The sequence below is a fragment of the Onychostoma macrolepis genome, chromosome 13, assembly GCF_012432095.1.
Source record: "Onychostoma macrolepis isolate SWU-2019 chromosome 13, ASM1243209v1, whole genome shotgun sequence".
Taxonomy (NCBI): Eukaryota; Metazoa; Chordata; class Actinopteri; order Cypriniformes; family Cyprinidae; genus Onychostoma; species Onychostoma macrolepis.
Genome location: NC_081167.1, coordinates 19423630 through 19443656, shown reverse-complemented (window position 1 = coordinate 19443656; position 20027 = coordinate 19423630). Strand labels below are relative to the sequence as shown.

The 20027-nt window shown below is 36.6% G+C and overlaps 2 protein-coding genes across 3 annotated transcripts in view; both read left to right on the top strand.

Moving 5' to 3' along the window:
- The first annotated feature begins 66 nt into the window (after nt 1-66).
- Nucleotides 67-5780, top strand: wu:fj13e08 (uncharacterized). The gene is made up of 4 exons (XM_058795718.1): nt 67-192; nt 471-1078; nt 3113-4054; nt 4292-5780. Exons 2-4 carry the CDS (start codon nt 568-570, stop codon nt 5077-5079), a joined length of 2241 nt encoding a protein of 746 aa, XP_058651701.1. The 5' UTR covers nt 67-192; nt 471-567; the 3' UTR covers nt 5080-5780.
- A 583-nt stretch (nt 5781-6363) lies between these two features.
- Nucleotides 6364-20027, top strand: part of zcchc24 (zinc finger, CCHC domain containing 24) — a 35261-nt gene continuing 21597 nt past the window's right edge. Inside the window, exons 1-2 of one of the 2 annotated variants that reach the window (XM_058795857.1) lie at nt 6364-6883; nt 9577-9777. In XM_058795857.1, coding sequence (XP_058651840.1) covers nt 6647-6883; nt 9577-9777 — 438 coding nt within the window. In that variant the 5' untranslated portion in view covers nt 6364-6646. The remainder of the gene's footprint in view (nt 6884-9576; nt 9778-20027) is intronic. The other variant, XM_058795856.1, reaches the window with a different exon arrangement.

Below are 20027 nucleotides of genomic sequence, written 5' to 3'. Positions count from 1 at the left end.
GTAAAATATCTTTTGAGCACAGAATTGACCTACAATTAATATTCTCAATCCCGCCCAGTAGGTGGCAGTATACACATATGTAGTTGCTTCTCAACTCGTTACTAAAGCCACCGAAGAAGACGATTCAGTAACGCAAACATGGCTTATCTTTTAGTCAGCAATAAAAGTAACTTTTCCGAATGCAAATAACTGGTGAGTGGTGTGTCATATGCCTGCAATGGCAACATTTCATTTAAATTATTACCTAAACAAACCAGAACGAAACAGAAAAATGCAATTTTTACCCCAGTGAAGTCAGTGCAATGTTTATTTACTAGTGTGTATTTTATGGTTGTTTTAGTTTAGCAAGCTATGAAATTGCATTGTGATGATAAGAAGAGAATAATGCAAGCTCACAAGTAATTCTGATATAAAAAAAACAACAAATACATCGTTGGACAGAGCATTAATATCTGCCTATTTTGTTATAGTTCTGGTTCAGCCTTTGGAAGAATTCACGTCCAGTCTCAAGAAGAACTAACGTTAGTTGAATTAGAGCTGGGCATCGGAAGTCAAAGACTTGTTAAAATGGAGCAAGGTTTGCCATCTGCGAAAGCAGTTTCTCAGCACTTCATGAATGGATGGTTAAAAAGCGAAGAGGACAGTTCACTGACCTTGCAATCAGACTTCATTAAGTCAGAAATACAAGTTAAAGTGGAACCTGATCAAGATGACTCTTCAATGCTTGATGTGAACGAGTTAGGAACACTTTCTCGTTCTCAGGGGAATGTTAAAGAGGAGTTTTTGGACCTTGGTCTGCAAATCTTACCAACTGGCCTAATGCCTCCAGTTGAGATGGAAGAAGAGCTTGAAATCACAGCGAACACACACACTTCTCCAGATAAACCTCTGAATAGAAGAACTGATGCATCAAGCAAAAGAAAGAAATGCACAGACAAGAAAAGAACATCAAGAAAAAGAAAATCAACAGAGCCATCAGAACAAGTTAAACCAACTAAAATGAATTCTGATGTGTCAAGTGAAAGAATGAAATCTTTAATAATGCAGGGAAACGCCGCACAACATCCAGAGAAAGCAGGTAAAGGCAGAACATCCAACAAACAGCATAAAGAAGAGCGATTTAGTTGTGAAACCTGTGGGAAAGAATTCCAGCGGTCAGATCTTCTTACGGATCATGTGAAAATTCACAGGAGACAGAAACCATACGGTTGTGATCAGTGTGAAATGAAGTTTGCCAAGCCCTCTTATTTGAAAATACACTTGCGTAGACATGCCGGTGACAGGCCTTTTCCATGTAACCAGTGTGAGAAGAGGTTTTTTGACATCTATGACTTAAGGGTGCACCAGAGAGATCACACTGGAGAGAGACCTTATATGTGCCCTGAGTGTGGGAAGAGTTTTAAACGCGTTTACATACTTAACAAACATAAACGGACCCACTCAAAGGAGAGACCTTTCCAGTGCTCTGTGTGTGGTAAAGCATACAGATATGGGTACAGTTACAGATTGCATCTGAAAAACCATCTCGATTAGGGTCCATGGTGTGTATCGGCATTTTTCGTAACAGTGAAAGGGTTTACATTTTTATTCCTTCCTTAAAGGATGAATATTTCCTTATGTAAAGTGGAAAATGTGTTTCTAGTATTTGATTTGAGAAGGCTTTTTGACTGAAATCATTTTTTATCTATATGCTTTTTATGGTGGTTTGAAAGAATCATCTCATCCCCAAGAATGATTTTGCATTAAAATGAGAGGATTACAGACTTAAGTCTCAATTCTCTTTCTGACATCTTGTGTTTGAAAAAATGTTTCAGTTCAGAAGAATCGGATGTGGCAAATTGGTATAGAATGAAGTGTGTATGATGAAGTATCAACACTGTGAAAACAAACCTTGCTTGAGTGAAATAATGATAGAATGATAATGGTTTGGAAATAAAGGTAATTTCGCTGTAATGACCCATGCTCTGTACATATACATGTCTATCTGTACTACTGTTCAAAAGGTTGGGGTTGGTATTTTTTTGGTAAGTTCTTGAATTAATTCTCTTATGCTCACAAAGGCTACATTTATTTGATAAAATTGCAAAAAAGCTACATTTTCAGCAGCCATTACTCCAGTCTTCAGTGTGACATGATTCTTTAGAGATCGTTCTAATATGCTGATTTGCTGCTTAAGAAACATTTCTTATTATCAATGTTGAAAACAGTAAATTTAAACAGCAACATTTTATGAAACTATTACATTTTCTTAGAATTCTTTGATGACTAGGAAGTTTGAAAGAACAGCATTTTTTTAAATAGAAATCTGTAGTAATATTGTACTTTCTGTTAATTTTGATCAATTTAATGCATCCTTGTTAAATTAAAGTAGCTATTCATTTCTTTGGGGGAAAAAAAAAAAATCTTACCATTCCCAAATTTTTGAACAATATAAATGAAAATGTTGTCATCATTTACTCGCTCTCAGACCTGTTTGTCTTTCGTCAAACACAAAAATCGTCATTTTTAATTTTTACCGAATGTTTTTTGGGGGGATTTTGTCCATACAATGAAGATCAACTTTCCAACTGATTTTCACTGTGCGGAGAAAAACAGTTGAATCATTCTGCAAAATATATTTTTTCGTGTTCCGCAGAGTAAAAGAAGTAATACAGGTTTGGAACAACATGAGAGTGAGTAAATGTTGGGGTGAATTATTCTTTTACCATTTCTCCACCAGAGGGAGACCAAATGCTGCACATTCTGACCCCACCTGAGTTTTGCTGAGTAAACAAATGCCCAGCATGCAGCCAGTTTGATAGAACTGTTCATATCAAAATGTTGACAGCACAAATATATATTTTTTTTTTAAATATTAAAAATGGCATCTTTCGCAAAATAACAATTTTAGTATAAACAAAGTCCTTTTAAGGCATTCTATAGTCTTTGGAATAAAGTAATCAGTAGTGTGTTGGATAACCTGGGTTTATATGGAATAAGAGGAAAGAGAATGTTCTGTGTGTGCTAAAAGCGTAATTCACATGAATAATACCACTGATGCATATTTTGAGCTTTTCTTAAATTTACTGATGACACTACAACTGTTTGTGCTTGTGTGTTTGTATTTTTACAGTTTTGTCTATGGTGTGCCTTAAAAAGCCTGCAGCTGAGGTTACAAATACACTAAGAGAAGAATATGAATCCATTGCTGCCCCGGATTTGGAATCTGAGGTCTCTGATAGTGATGGCCCGGATTTGACAGAAGGTCAGGAAACTGTCCTCACAGACTTCGAGTTCTCATCTGAGGAATCTAGTGATGAAGAGAGTGAAGATCGCTCGAGTCGATGGAGCAAAGGAGACTCTTATTGGAGCAAATATCCTCCTCAAAGCGAAACCATGACCTCACAGAGCTGTCCAGGGCCTGCACCAGGGTCTTCAGTAGAGACACCTAAAGATGCCTGGGAACTTTTCATGAGCGAAAACATCATTGATGAGATCCTGCAATGCACCAACTTGGGTGGACTGAGAGCAGCATTAGCAAAAGGCAAAGTGTGGCAAAAGATCACTAAAGAGGAGCTAAAAGCCTTTATTGGTCTGAGCCTTCTCATTGGTGTGGAGAGAAGTTGCGATGTCCCAATCCGGGAACTGTTTATGGATCCGTTACAGAACCCGCTGTATAGAGCTACCATGTCTGTGGGTAGATATCAAGACCTTCACAGATTCCTGCAATTTGACAACAAGAAAACCAGGGTGGCAAGAGAGGCATCAGACCACATGGCAGCCTTCCGAAATGTGTGGGACCTGTTCCTGATCAACTGCAGGAAAAGGTTCATTCCGAGGGATTGTGTCACTGTGGGTGAGCAGCTTGTGCCATTCCAGGGAAGATGCAAGTTTCTTCAACACGTGCCAAGCCGCCCTAACAAGAGTGGCATAAAAATCTTTTGGATGTGCGATGCTGAGGTCCCCTACGCCATTGATGGGGTCATCTACACAGGCAGACAGCCGGGAGAGGAGACTGAGGAGAACCTTACAGAGAACACAGTCCTGAGATTGTCCAATGGACTTCAGCAAAAAGGTAAACATTTTCATCAAAGAATCCTAAAAACAGATTGCCACTAGTAGTATATTTTCCATTTGAGATACTTTGGGTTAACTATCTTCCTAAAAAGCACACATAGTTTCATAGTTTACTTCTTGTAGGGATCAAACCAGTAGCCTTCTTGATGCCAGCCCTCAACCACAAACACTGTGCCAGACCATCATTGTTGTGTTACCTAATGACCTTGCCTTTTGTGTTTGTTTCTCATGATAGGTCTCAACATTACAATGGACAGCTACATCACCAGTGTCCCTCTGGCAGAGAAGCTTTTCGAGAAAAGCTTGACCATGGTTGGGGCCCTTCACCATAAGAATCCACATGTGCCGCCGATTATGAAGCCATCCAAGTTACGAGCACTACATACCTCCGAGTTTGGCTTTTGTGGCAAAGTCTTCATGGTGAGCTATGTGCCAAAACTAAAAAAGGCAGCGATTCTGTTGAGTACAATGCATACCAGCAATGCGCTGAATGAAACAAGTGCTAAAAACAAGCCAGAGGTCATTCAGTACTACAACCGCACCAAAGGAGGAGTCAGCAGCGTTAAGCTAATGGCTGAAAATTATACTTGCAAGCGCCAAACAAAGAGATGGCCTATGCTGCTTTGGTATAACATGTTGGATATTGCCATTGTAAACTCCTACTGCATTTTCACTGCTCAGCACCCTAGCTTCATAGGAGGTGGTCATAACACCCAGCGGTTGTTCGTAAAAGAGCTAGTGAAAGAGCTTGTAGTGCCTCAGATACATAGGCGCAGAGAAGAAAGCCCTGGATTATCCATGATCATTCTTGAGGCCATGGACAGATGTGGGATGTCCACATCATTGTCAGCTGTCAATTTCGAGCTGCAAGAACAGAGCTGTCAGAACAGAATAAGAAAAAGATGTTATTACTGTCCGTCTGGAAGAGACAGAAAAGTGAGCAAGTTCTGTAGTGAATGCAGTCGCCCTGTCTGCAAAGATCACAGTCACATGTTGGTGATTTGCTACCGGTGCATGCCTTAAGCCCCATACAGAAACAGTTTCTATATTTCTATTCTGAAGTGATAATGACTGTTCTGCTGACAAGGATTTCTTAAAGCACTGTTCTTTAAAAGATTTAGTGTGTATCGTAAATATGGTTTCTTTAATTACTTGAATTTATTTAATCTTTGATTAATTATCTTTAATTGTACAGTGTAAATTTGACATCTATGTTTTTAGATATAATGTTGAATTCAATGATATTTTGATCAGTTTTATGCATTAAACTTGAAAATGTTGACTTATCAAAATTGAATCGTTTACTAAACATGTATACATTTATATGAATGCTGTGCATCTAATCAAATCCCAGATACATTCTTGGGGGTAATGTTACCTGTTCAATTTAGATCAGTCAGGTGAATGAAGTCTTGAAAAGTGTCTGCAGAAAGACAAGTGAGTATATTAACAACACCACAAGGTGGAGCACTAATCAGATTGAGATTGTAGGCCAGAAAACCTCAGGTGAATTAATAAATTGTTGTTTTGTTGGTTTGCTGTGTGAGAATCCTTTAGAGTATTTAAAAACCCATCAAAATGCAGTCGTTATGTTCTGCGTGTATTTATTTATTCTTTCTTCTTCTTAGTAGGCCTTTTATTTTCTTTACCGCTTCTGCTTAAATATGATTGATTAAACTGAAAACAAATGTTCATTCAAAAACTAATACCTGATGTGATTGGTCTTTTTTTCAGGTGTTTTTAAGGAACGTTTCCCTGGAATTTGTTTGTGGGTCATCACTTAAGAATCTCACCCTGTTGTTAAATAAACAAACCCATTTGCTTACAACCTATTGGTTTCCTTAAGGTGTTCAGTTTCACATATACCACTAACCTCTTCCATGTGAACTGGTGTCAGTTAAGTTGGTGTGTGTGTGTGTGTGTGTGGTGTGTGGTGTGGTGTGGTGTGGTGTGGGGGTGGGGGGGGGGGGGTTCTTTACCCTCACATTAAGTATGGGAGTAAAACACTTAATGAATCGTTAAACGACACTATTTAAATGCGTTTAAAATGGAATGCTATAACTGCTCTGTAGGAACTGCATTTTAGACATGATCTCGTTTAAAATAATTTTAAGCTATATGAAACCACGAACTAAGCTATTTTTCAAATAGTTGTTTTTAAATACATTCCGTGATAAATATGAATATTCTGTTGAAATTAGCTAGTAGCCAATAATCAACAGGTTGTCGCTATATACAAGCGCGTATGTTAAACAGCGCGTGTTGATTGGCCGCGTGAGACAATGACGCGCGCAGACGCCACATGAATATTCAATGAGTTCCTAGCTGTTACAGTGCAAATAAAGCGAGATAACGGGCCGTGGACAGCGGGCTAAAACTTTTTATTCTGACATATCGGAGCAATGACTTTTGTGTAATTATAAACCTGGGACACGGATCCCAGCGAAGGAATAGGGTCTGTGCTGGAAGAAGAGAGAGAAGCGCTGATTTTTTTGGGTGTGGAAAACCGGACGGCGCATTCACAGTAGATTCTGAACAAGTTTGCCTTTTCCAAAAGTAACAGTGGAAGAGTGAAAGTTACAGTAACAACATGAGCTTGTTGTCTGCTATAGACACCAGTACCTCAGTGTACCAGCCTGCACAGCTTCTCAACTGGGTTTACCTTTCTTTACAAGACACGCATCAGACGAGTGCCTTCGATGCCTTCCGACCCGAGCCCAACTCTTCCCATCCGGACCTGAACTACAGCAAAACTCCTGCCAATGACCTGAGCTCCTCTCTCAACTCCAACTATCTCAACAACTTCTTTCAGCTACAGAGGAATGAGGTAACTCGTTTTCTGTTCTCCTACAGATGATGTTTTTGGAAATACGTTTATGGAGATAACGGTCCCTGTCGACTGGAATAAGATTTATTATGTAAAGCGCAGTCGACTATGCATGTCTAATGTAGCGCGCGTCTAGTCTTGGCTACATTTACACAGTACACAGATGCTTAAGGAGACTTACATAATCTTTTAATCTCTGGAAACTTGAAACAATAATTTTGTAATATATATATATATTTCATTTCTATCGTGTAATAATAATGAATTGTAATTATTTATTTTATTGCAATACTATGCAAAGAATTTATAGTTTCAAGGATCATTAAAATCGTGCAGCTTTTCACACTCCCTTTATTGTATTTTGTAACAGCACGTGTACAGCCAAATGAGGCAGTCATCCATGAAAATTTCTTATTTTGATCATAAGACTACTTGCACTTAATTTGCTGCTTAATTTCAACATGTAGAGGTCCAATAAATCAGAAGTCTGAGTTTGATGATTGCTTACTGATCTCTACAGGCCTAAAATGTGTGCTGCCATAATTGAGTTTGGGATAATCAAAAATGATGCTCATTTCTGAGGTTGTAATAGTTGCTGAAGACATATAACACTTCAGTCTGTATTATTATTATCACGCAAAGAAAGATGCTATTCAGTGAGCCTCTCTGAATAAATAGATTTGATTGTATTATCAAAAAGTATGTTGTGCTAATTTATGAGAAGAAAGTTTTAAGGAAAATTCATAAATTAGTATGTTTGTATTTAAGTGTTTTATAGTTCAAAAGTTATTTCAATATTCAAGTGAGATTAATGTAGGCCTACTTTTGGGAACTACCTATACTGCTATATTTATATTTCCTGGAAATATTGTCATAAAACATGGATAAGAAATGAATATGGTTTTAAAATAAGGAATGCTTTTCTAATTAAATATAATAGTTATGACACTTTGTATGGTAAAGGAGCGCACATGGAACTAAAAGTCTATTGAATCGTTTATTTTTCTAAATGAGAGAATTACTTCCAGAAGCTTGAACATATGAATGCATTTTCTTTTTAATGATGTAATGACAGTGTTGTGGCTGAGACAGAGGTAAAGTGTTGATGTTTAGTGGAAAGTTTGAGGAAAGGCAAAACTTTTATTCGTAATCACAGTTAATAAAAACATTATGACAAGTTCTCTCTCCTTTTCTCCCTCCCCCTCTTTAGTTTTCTCTCCCTTTCTTTTTTTCCTCTCTTTTCTTTTTCTCATATGTGGAGGGTCAAGTATGCTTTCAAAATTCCCGTATTACACAAAGAGTCCTGAAATCAATCTGTTAAATATTTACTACTAAGGAAGAGGGTTGGAACTAGAATTCTAGATTTTTTAATTATCTTTGTTTGTATAACTTACCAAATTGTCTACACTTTTCTTAGAAAGTGTTAACTGGGATTGTGTGTGTTAGTGGTTTAATGGCAGTAGTTAGGAGTGACCCCCCGACTGTCTCTCCAACTGTGTGAAGGGGTCCTCCACTGGTGTAAATGTGAGTGAGGGCCGTATCCCTCAGGAGACACATAGCCAAATTCCTTTCTGACAGCTACAATCAGTATTGTGGTTGCATTATTACATAAAATAATAATACGATAATAATTGTATGAATGCATTCAGACTGATCATCATAATTGTTGTATTTTCATGATGTTTAAAAATTGACATTTAAAACATGGCTGTGCGGTTTGTTAGTTTTTTGTTTACACAGAACTCCATAAATTTCCATTGCCTTTTCATATACTTCTTGTTGATCTTAGACTTCACTGCTGCTCATAACTCAAAATAACAGTGTCGCTGGATGCTTAGTTTCTCATGACACAACTTTTTATAGGCCTAATATTTTTTAAAATAAACACGTCTAAAGATTTCTAATTTCATCTAACTCATAATCTTTTGTCAGACGCACTCAGAAGTTTTGAATTTAGGAGGAATTGGTTTGTGTGTTTCTCATGAATTTCTCTCAGAGAGAATGAATATCAGCTGGAGTTGACTGGCCAGGACGGAAAATGAACGTCACATGTACAGCTATAAAAGAAAGATCTAAAAAAGCTTATTTGCTGCATTCAGAGTTGATCTAACTGATGAAAACAGACTTGTCTGAGAGATACCTGCAGAAACTGTTTATTGTCCTGGCTTGCTGAGAACTAGATGACAGTTATCTGGACTTGCCAAGTATAAAGTTTCAGGACTGTCCAACATGAGACTTCAACAATAACATAACTTTCCAAAGCATAACCAGAGGAAGACATCACTCAAGCAACATCTTCCCATCCAAACCGTCTGTAGCGTGTTTGATTATCTACTGTACTCTTTGTGGTTAAATGGCAATCTAATTTGCAAATCTTAGACTCATGTACTTATCACTGGCTTTAGTGGATTATGTCGCCCCAATTTAGGAACTGATCCTGAATTAGGAATCTCAGTTATTCGATAATATGCCTAATAGAGTAAAGTTCCACATAATTGAGGACATAGTTTTTGATTATGTACTTAATCATATTTTACATTTTTCTTACAGCTTTAGCCTATAGACTGTATTTAAGAGCAGCATATTATGACATGTTCAAAAGACATTGTATGAAGACATAGTGTGCTTCAGTTTTGAGTTCACATTGGGATAAGCTCATTTTTGTATTGTGGATGTCCTGTTATGCTTTGCAGGCCCTGAATAATGGTTTATACAAAAGCGTGTCACCGTACGGCTCTCTTAACAACATAGTGGATGGACTGAACTCTCTAACGGACCACTTCTCCGACCTCTCCCTGTCCTCTGAGCCACGCAAGCCCAGCAAGAGACCTCCACCAAACTACCTGTGCCATCTCTGCTTCAACAAGGGACACTATATCAAAGACTGCCCGCAGGTAAGCAGCCAACGAACTCTGCACACCCTGGGGAGATAGAAAGAGAGACATGTTGCTTCATTGACCTACTTGTCAAACAGGCATCTCTCTGTCTTTTTAGTCATGTGTATCAAGTTAATTCAGAGAGCTACTGTGCTGAGCATTGAGAGGTAACACCAGGCCACTGAGCAATCTTTTTTTTAGACATGAATATCATCTGATTTTCTTTCTGTTTTAATCTAACTTTCTCTGGCATCTGACAGTGACATTAGTCGATAATAACAAAAACATTAACATCAGGGATATCACACATAAAATGTGTTCAGAAGGAAATGAGGCATACAGTCATTTTCAGAAATAGTCTCTTAGGCACATGTGTTTCGCAGGTGATATTAGCCCGTTGTTGTTCTCACAAATCTAACTAAAAGCTTCATAAAGCAGTGGTTTTGTGTAGATGCATGACAATATGGTTACAAAGCAACACATTTAAACAAATGGTCAAGTTAATGTGGTATGAATGGACTCAGTGAGAAAAGAAATACTGCAAAAGTCAGAGATGCCAGAGTGAGAATGTTTTGCCCTCAAGATAAACAGGTGACAAGTTTGTGATTTAAATTAGCTTATGTGCTTAAATGCACTGTTTTACTAGGAAAACCATAGGAAATCATGAGAAACCACTCCCTGACCTTTAATTGCCTTGTTTCGACTATTGCAACAGCATTCTCAGAGCGATGTTTACCCTCAGGACAAGGAAAATTATGTCCAAGCTTCTTTAAAAAACTATTTATTTTCAGCTTTTAAACACGAATTGGTGGTTTTAATGTAGAGCGCTGTTTGTTCCTGAGTTTTTTTCCCCCTTGTCTGATCTTTCTCTTTCTTCATTCCAATACTGATTTCATGAATAAAAATAGTGTTAAACTTGCAAAAGTTCCAGAAACAAAGATAAAATACAAGTGTTTGTGAAGGAGACAGTGTCATCTTTAATTTTAAGCCTTTAGTGTTTTATAGTCTTTGGACATTGAGACAGGGTGAGGTTCTTGTTCAGGCCCAGACTCAAGTCAGAGCTGCATGGAATGGTAATGCAGACCAGATGTGGGATTAAAGTGGCAAACCTCCCTTTATGAAAGATGATGAGGGTTCCCTGCAGACTGTTAAAAGTCCTATCATGATAAAATATCTCCACCTCTTTGTGCACGGCTCAGGTAATTTACAGACTTTTCCTTTGACGTTGTCAACATGCTGCACTGAAATACACTGATGTTTGTTTTTATAAGGGCGTTTGCTGTCCCTGATGGGTGATGGAAAATATTGCTCATGTGCAATTAGGCCTATAACAGATTGGAATGAAGTGTATCAGTGTTATGATGTAATTGTGGATTAATTTACAAAAGCATAGCACTCATGGTCATGTTACGTTGACTATGATATTATTGTTATTTCCATTAAGATATTAGCTATTTTCAAAAACAGGGCTTTTCAAACTTTTGATTCTAAGGGACCCCAAATATGATGATTCATCTTTCTAATATATATATATATATATATATATATATATATATATATACAGTATATATATATAAAACGTTTGTTTTCCTGTATGAAGACACTTTTATACTGTGTCTAAAAAACGTGATATTATGATGTTGTTTGCAAAGTAATTGGCCTTATGTTGTTACTGTTCTAAAGCCAGTGCAAATTATTTTAAAAAATCATCCTCGCGATATTGACATTTTATGTCTTTTTTTATTTTATTGATTTTTTTTTCCAACTAAATCTTTTTGTCCACTGTTAGAATAATATTAGATGTGTAAACCTTAAAAGTCATATTTTCAATTCATTTCAACTGTATTTATATTGTGTGGTTCAAAATAAATATTGTTCTTGAGCAGATTTACAGTTAAATTTGACAGTCCTAAAAATACATAATAAATCTATGAAATTTCTTCTCCAGTTTTCTTTTCTTTGAAAGTCTGAAAACCCCTGGTCTATAGGAATCTGCCCAATGGGGTTCACTAAGTTGGTATCACCCTCTCATGTTAAACAGCTTAGAGAAACAAATACTAAAAGAACAAATGCTGAGTTTTATTAGGACAAAACACCGCAGGCTATAATACTAGCCCGAGACCAGTCAGTAAATCACTGTCAGAACTGTCTTGTTTTAAATTTCAGTTGCTTGTGTGAATGCCAGTGGAAACACAAGAAAAGTCCTGTCCCCCGATAGTGTCCACACCTACTCAATTCAACACTGCTGCAATTTACCTCCCCCTGGGGTCTCACTTTCTGTGATTTACTTTCCATTTGTCATATACCGCATCCATGTATTTACTCGTCCGGACGCAGCGATTCACCCTCGATTCCTGCCAGTAAGGACAGTTGAAAAATGATGAACGTGGTGAGTCTGATCTTGTCTCAGAGGAAATGAATTCCAGGGTAAGCTGGTCCCCACTAAGGGTTTGTCCTGTCCAGAGGACTACATACTCCCTGCCAATACAAACACTGAGGATTTGACTTCACAGGGCACAGCGGGACCTGTGATCTAAAGCCAGCGCTGAGAATCACATTCTCGTGCGTTCTCCCAGCGCACCGTCTAGGTCTCCATTCGTTTCCCAGCAGACAAGGTGCAATGGGCCAAGCTCCTCAGTCAGGGCAGGGGCCGAGTTTCAAAACACAGCCGTCCCGGGGACTGAAGCTGGCTGTGGCGGGGGTGTCTCAGCCAGATAGGAATTGGGGAATGTCATGGCTCGGTTGGAGCAGAGCGTGGGGGCAGGAAGCGTGGTGGTTATGTCTTCTGGTGTGTGTGGTTCAGACTCACATGTGTCACCTAGGGGAAGTGGTTCTGGCCCTAGCGAAGCTCCACAGGGAGCGCTAGTTAGAAAAGAACACCATTGAGCAGGCAGCTGTTTGAGCAACTCTGCTCTGCCCAGGGGCAGCTAGTGAGAGTTATGTAAACAAGCTCAACTAAACGGGGGAACAGTTTTGCCCTGTCATTCATTACCCAGAACTCCTGAGACCTCGAAAATCCGTGGCCCAGTTCTACTTGTTTATATTATGCCAGTCGAATATCTGATTGTTTCAGATGATGAAGCTCAATCTGCCCCTCATACAGAGGTGCGGTGGGATTTCCTCATGGAAAATGTGTGCGCTGGAATGCGGCTTGTAGAACTGTAAGAGCCCTGCATGTAAGCTCAGCTCGTGAGTCATGTCCTCTGCAATGCATCCCTATTGCCAATGCCCTTTTTTGTGTCACAGTCTCATAGTGACACTGGATGTCATTCACTGCAAGTATTCTGACTCCCACCCTCACCCCATCAATGTGAGTCTTGTTAGGAAATCGTCGAAACATGGTACAGGGTGCAGAAAAGAATGCCTTTTGTTGTACAAAGAAATAACTACAGGGTCACAATCATGTTTCTGTCTCTTACTTACATTTGCCCTGCTTGATGTGTTGTGTTAGTGGCACTGTGCAACAAATGGGATGTTGAGCTTTTGTTGTTCAAACCATACTAGAAAACTTTAATCACACAGAACGTACTGCCATTGTTCATTATTACACAATTTTTTTTATTTTAATCATAGTCTTTTCTTTTTGAGAAATGAGAAAATATTTAAAGAAAATATCCTTTAAATTTAATAAATATTTAATTAAATTTTTTTTTATCCAATTTTACTTCAACATGGCATGTCTGGTTGATAAAAATAACATTTTAGTTGATGGGAAAATGCTAAATTAAACCAAATAATCACAAATTCATTGTCTGTGTTTAAGCACTTTGTTGTAGTAAGAGCACATTCACAATGTGATTTGCACATTCTGACTAGCATGTAACTTAGTTCAGGTTAACAGTAGATTTAAGCTGTTTACATTTATGTTGTGGATTTATGTAATTATTCTCATATATGTGGGGTCTAATTAATTAACTTTCCCATGATGCACTTCATTTTATTGGAGTTCATTCACTGTTTTCCTTCAGCTCATGCAGCTCAATCATTATTACCTACTATTATTGGATTTTTTTAAAACAAAATCAAATTCTTTCTAGATTTTTATCTTCAAAAAACATTGTTAGTGCCCTGTTAAAGTCTTGCAGTGTTTTTCTCATCATATTTTGTCAATAATATCGTTGAAACAAAATAGTTCAGCGTGTGCATTTTTCATCTTGTCTTCAGTATCTCTTATAAAATAAAAACGCCCTTTGTTCATGAACATTTTTGTTAGTAATTTCATTGACAAGATTAATGCTGCATACTGAAGTTGCATGAAATTCAGCGATAAACCAGATACAGTAGAGTAGACTCAGCTGGGGTCTGTAGTCTTCATATCCTTTGATGGGAAAATTGTAGCTTCTCTTATGTTAATCAAAAACACATGAATGCCATTGATTTCATACAGAGCTCTCATTATTCTTTTGACATAATACATCTCTTGTTCAAATTGTAATCATGGCAATGGAATGTGTATATATATATATATATATATATATATATATAGCCTTATTTCGTCTTCCTCCAGTTTCTCAATGTTCTGTTTTTGAGTAGCTTTTTACAGTTGAATCCTGTTTACTATTCAGTTTATTGCGCAGGTTCTGAAATAGTCAATATAGTTAAAATATAGTTCTTTTTACTATATTGTAATTTTACTATTACTATATTGTAATTTCTTACGTTTATTTTTTTAATTAATCACATAATTTGCCGTTTGTGATGGAGCTTTCATTCAAGTCTGTCTTTCTTTTCAGCATAACACAAATGTTACCCGTATGTTGCATTATTTAGTTCCTCTAAGCGTTTTGGGCCACTTAAGCGTATTGATTAAAGGTGGCAGATTCAACACTCTGGAGGCTATTTTGAACAAATGGTGCTCCGATCATCATCAGCATGAGTGAAATCTACCCTAGCACTTCACAGTTTGCCAACTTCATTACTACCAAAGCGAACACCTTTGTGAACTTGCAAGTTTTATTTCACCGAGCAGTTTGTCCACCGTTGGTCAAAGCGCTAAAGCTTTTATGATTTGTTGTTGCTGTTATCATTATGTAAGATAGTGAAATTGTAAACATTAGCCTGGGGTTGTGTAATTTCGGTTGACAAGAAACCTTTGTTTGAGACAAACTTCCATTACTACTGCTCCCGCCTGTGAAAGGAAAACACTCTGATGTAAGAGGCAATCACTGAGCTCTTAGGAGACAGTCACCTTCTCCTCAGTCTCTTGCTGAGATAATTACATAAACATGGCTCTAATAGGGAGCCAAAATGACAATGCATTTCCTGCTTCTTGATAGAAACAAATAAATAGCTGTAACTGCATACATAAGCAAGTCCATTTTCAATCAGAAACTATGTCAGGCTCGAGTAATGAGGTGTGAATATGTATTGCTAAAATGCTTTGTAATATATAGTGCGCACTTGGACGTTTGACAGTTCTGTTGCTCACTAGAAAACTTTTAATGACTGTATCAAAAGCAGAGGTGGACAGTAACAAAGTAAATTTACTTGAGTATTGTACTTAAGTGCACTTTTTGCGTATCTGTACTTTACTTGAGTATTATTTTTTCTGGAAATTTGCAACTTTAACTTCACTACATTTGAAAGACAAATATCTTACTTTTTACTCAACTACATTTATATCAAGGTCCCCAAGTAGAAAGTCGTTATATGTAGCAGTTTTTACAGTGTGTGCATTTTCAGATTCACTGAACCCTTTTTTTCTGTGAAAATCCGGCCTGCGATTTGGCAGGACCTTCCTGTGTTGCCAAGTGTTACAGTATTTATAAGCCTGCAGTTTTCCGCCTAGCTTTAAATGGACATTTGGGTGTTTTTACGCAAATCTGGCAACCTTGGGATCTTCCCCACTAAACTAATGTAAACTAAAAGCGCTCTAAAAAGGCATGTGTTAACTCATTAAAGCCCTTTGGAAAATTAACCATGTTTTTACTATAGTAACCATAACTATGGTATTTGCATTAAAATCACAGTATCCACAAATTTACTATTATCTCACTATAGTAAGCATATGCTATTTGTAGTAAAACTTCAGTAACCACAAATTTACCACACATACATATATATATATATATATATATATATATATATATATATAAACTTAGGCCTACAGGTAAATTGCTGCTTAAAACTGGTCAGGGAAGTATATAAATCTATTATATAATATATATATATTTTTTTTTAATTTTTGCAAACAAATGATCAAAAAGTACGCTAAATGAAAACTTTAGAATCTAAACTGGGAATCAATAAGAATTGAAATCAATAAGCAGAATCAGAATCTGAATGGATAAAATTCAAACAATACCCAACCGTAGCCACATGTTGTGAAGTTCACTGATTTCTGAGCATTTTATGAACACTGATCAGTTGATGGCAAAATTAAAAAACACGGTTCTTTGGCGCAACCTGCACACCCATGGCCATACTGACAGAGTATGATCCAGTTTTCTGAAAAGACTAAAGGTTTGTTTTCTTTTCAATGTTTGCTTTGTTTGCCTAAAATGAACCATATCATAGACTTCAATATCTCTTTGAAAAAGAACTTTGTAACTTTTAAACAAGTATTAAAGTGAGTTCAATGTAGTTGTAGGAGTGTTAAATAAAAAAAATAAAGATGATTTTTTTCATTCAGTTGTTCCATTTCTATAGGTTTGGTAACATAAAAGCTCTTAATTCCAAAGATAATACAAGCTAATCAGTGTATTCAGTAGGTTGCATTAGTGGCATAAGGTATTGTAAGTATACAACAATGCGACAGTAAAACAATGCATTTACTTTTTACTTTTGATACTTAAGTACTTTTAAAAACATGTACTTCCGTACTTAAGTAAAAATCTGTCTTTACAACTTTCACTTGTAGTGGAGTAGTATTTGACCAGTAGTATCCGTACTTTCACTCAAGTAAGGAAGTTGTGTACTTTGTCCGCCTCTGATCAAAAGCCACATACATTCAGTGATGTGATATAAATCACGGGACTCTTGGTCAGATATGGATTTGACTAAGTGGGTTTTTTTTGTTGTACACTTTATATTATCTTTATCTGTTTTCTGGGCAATTAATCAGACAGTTGTTTAAATCTAGAAAGATTTATGAATTAAGTTAGAGTTGATTCTCTTCTGCACCAAAACATGCTGTCAAACATTTCTGGTAATGCTGTATTATGATGTAAAACTGCTTCAGAAATATTTGTCTTTATAAACAATTTTAAATATTTTCAGTTTTGAAATCCAACTTAAACTGACTGTATTTAGATATACAAAGTATTTAGATTTAGTGAAACAATTAACTCCAACAGTTTTAGGTTTGAATTGAGTGTCATTTCATAAAAATCTCTTTACTGTGCAGTTAAACTGACTGGGATCACATACAGTATGGTTCTACTGAAAAGAAAAATAGTTTTTAGCTTAGTTGTCTGCCATTGACTGCGTTTACTGGCATTGTTACACAGAAATTCAGCTCCAAAGTTTTTCTACAGAGATTGATGTTATTGTAGGCAAATTGCACTTACTAAATGAATCTGAGTGTGATGTTGCTTCATAAATCTGTTTGTATTCATGTTTGTCCAGACCAGCTGCTCAGTGTTTCTCACAGCCTGTCAATCTGCTGTCCTGGGAAACAACCAGTCTAATGTTGCAATGCAGATTTAGTGCTCACGTTCATGGTCCAAAACATATGTTTTGGTTGTTTTTATGTATAGCATAATTATGTACAATTATAAAAGTCTTTTTGAACTATAATGATTCATCCAATTGAATACTGACTATTAATAGAGTTACTTTTAAAGTCAAAAGTCAGAGTTACTATTCATCAAAGGATCTTGAAAAAAAAAGTATCATGGTTAAGCAGAACTGTTTGCAACATTGATAATTATAATAAAAGTTTATTGAGCATCAAATCATCATTAGAATTTCTGAAGGATCATGTGACACTAAAGACTATTAAAAAATTTTAACAACCCCAAACTTTTGTAATAGTAATGTACAGTACATATACAGCAGTACTGAATATTTATAGATTAGAAATGTAAGTGCACTTGTAAGAAGTGCAATAGACAGTGATTGGGTGACTCTTTTTTTAAATACATCTTAAAGCTGCAGTCCGTAACTTGATCTGAAATCAATATTTGAGCAAGTACATAACCAGCCAGTGTTCAAAACTATTGCCTTACTTTAGTCCAATTCACAACGGTTAGTTTATAATAATGTTTTCTAATTTGAGTGGTACGGGTAGGTTTTCGTGGGAAATTTGAGCATGGCACTACATCATTACGTCATGTCTGTAAACATAAAGAAGTTGTCCCAGCTAGTTGGCTATAGCACGTGCAGATGCTGCAGGTGGCGCATCGTTTATAGCCTTTTCTCACAGCAGCTGGAATAATTAAATGTATCATTTTGATGGCGGATTGTAATCCAGAGAGTATTATGTGTTTATGAAACACATACGAATGAAATTAAATTATATTCCAGTTTTAAATGTACTTCTGATTACAGATAGCCTGAGTTTATACAAGATTTACATTTTAAAGAAAACCAGTTCAAAGGGAGCATAGTTTGCGTTTTGGGTTAAAAGAATTTCTAAATATGAAATTTGAATGGTATGACAATTAGAGATTAGACTGTACAGAAATTGAAATTTACATGCTAATACACACTATACTCATAGTGATGCAATGCTGATGTTGTTAATTTGAGAATAAAGTATAACAATAAAAATAATTTGTACAGTTTGATCTTTAGATTAAATCACCATTGGTAGCGCGATTTATGGTAATGCTTTTTTCCTTGGTTGGTCAGAACAAACGTGACTGACTTGTAACTTACTTGTTCAGATGCCAATACCCGGTGAAAATTCTTATTTGGGTCATAGGGTCTAAGACGGGTCTAAGATAGGGTCATAGGGTCTTATTTTGGGTCTAAGACGTAGACTAATCTGTGATTGCGAAGTACAGTAAAGATCCACACCGGCGCGGTGACTGACTGCCATACATTCACCTCAAAACATTAGATTCATCCCCAGAGTACAACCCCACGCAACAAGATAATTCCGCAAGTAACTGCAATACATAGATGGCGACAAAGAGGCAAAACTTACGGACTGCAGCTTTAATAAAGCATCGGTTTTGCTGATGCTCTGAATTAGAGAAGTCCTTGATTTGGAAACAGTCAGTTGATGAAGGCCAGCACTAGGGAGAGCACACTTAACACACTTCCTCAAAACGGAAATCAAAGTTAAAAGAATATGAAAAGCTGGTTTCCTGCCAGCTGCTTTGTGTTCTCTACACAGAGAATAGCACTCTTCCTCTGACTTTTGCTGATACAACAGCAAATGCGCCTCCCACTTTCTGTCTTTCTGGCCTGTGAATGTCCCTTTGCATGAGACCTCTATGTCAACAATCAGAGGAGGATAATTATAACATTTCTTCAAGTGAGTGTTGTGATCTGTTGTCATATTTAGAAATGAGAATACCGCAAATGTGACTTGTGTTCTGCTTCTGAGTTCTGTTTTTTTTTTGGTTTTTTTTGTTAAAGCATGCTTTACTCAAAGAGATTAATGAGGACAAATTAAAGGGCACAGTGGCATTCTCAGTCTTTAAAAAAGACCCTCAAAATAATGACAGAGATTCCTGCTTTGTGCAGACAGAGTATATTGCTTGGATAAAGAGACTAAGACGTTCAACCCTTCACTGATGTGGACCAGAGTATTGAGAATAATTATTCAATAAATCCGTCGTAATTATCTTTTCATTAACTTTTATTTGTCCAGAATCCTTCATAAAGATTTCAATCATTTCTCAGTGAGAGGTTGTGGTCATGTCTGGTCTTGTGAGAACAAAAGTTAATGAAAGAAAACAAATATAAGAAGTGGATGTCAACACTAATATTATACAATCTGCTTGTAAAAAATGACATGATAAAATTTGATTTGTGGGCTTTTGATTATGATTAGGAGATTTTCTGCAAGTTTGACTTCATCTGGGTTGTGTTTTGTTCGCTGGGCTTTTTCTTACTGAGACCAGACTGATTTCCTAAAGGCATAGTTCACCCAAAAATAAAAATGATGTCTTTATTTACTCATGTCGATCCAAAACTGTTATTCTATGGAACACAAAAGAAGAGATTTTGAGAAATGTCTCGGTGATTTTTGTATATACAATAAAAGTTCAAATAAAAATAAAAGTAAAAAATAATTAGTTACAAACATTCTTCAAAATATCTTCTTTTGTTTACCACAGAAGAAACAAATTTATTTTTGGGTGAACTATACCTTT

Bases quoted from the DNA above. Each gene is read 5' to 3' on its own strand.
- wu:fj13e08 (XM_058795718.1), top strand. From the start codon at position 568: ATGGAGCAAGGTTTGCCATCTGCGAAAGCAGTTTCTCAGCACTTCATG. The intron at 1,079-3,112 runs GTAAAGGCAGAA...GTATTTTTACAG, and splicing joins ACAACATCCAGAGAAAGCAG to TTTTGTCTATGGTGTGCCTT. The intron at 4,055-4,291 runs GTAAACATTTTC...TTCTCATGATAG, and splicing joins CAATGGACTTCAGCAAAAAG to GTCTCAACATTACAATGGAC.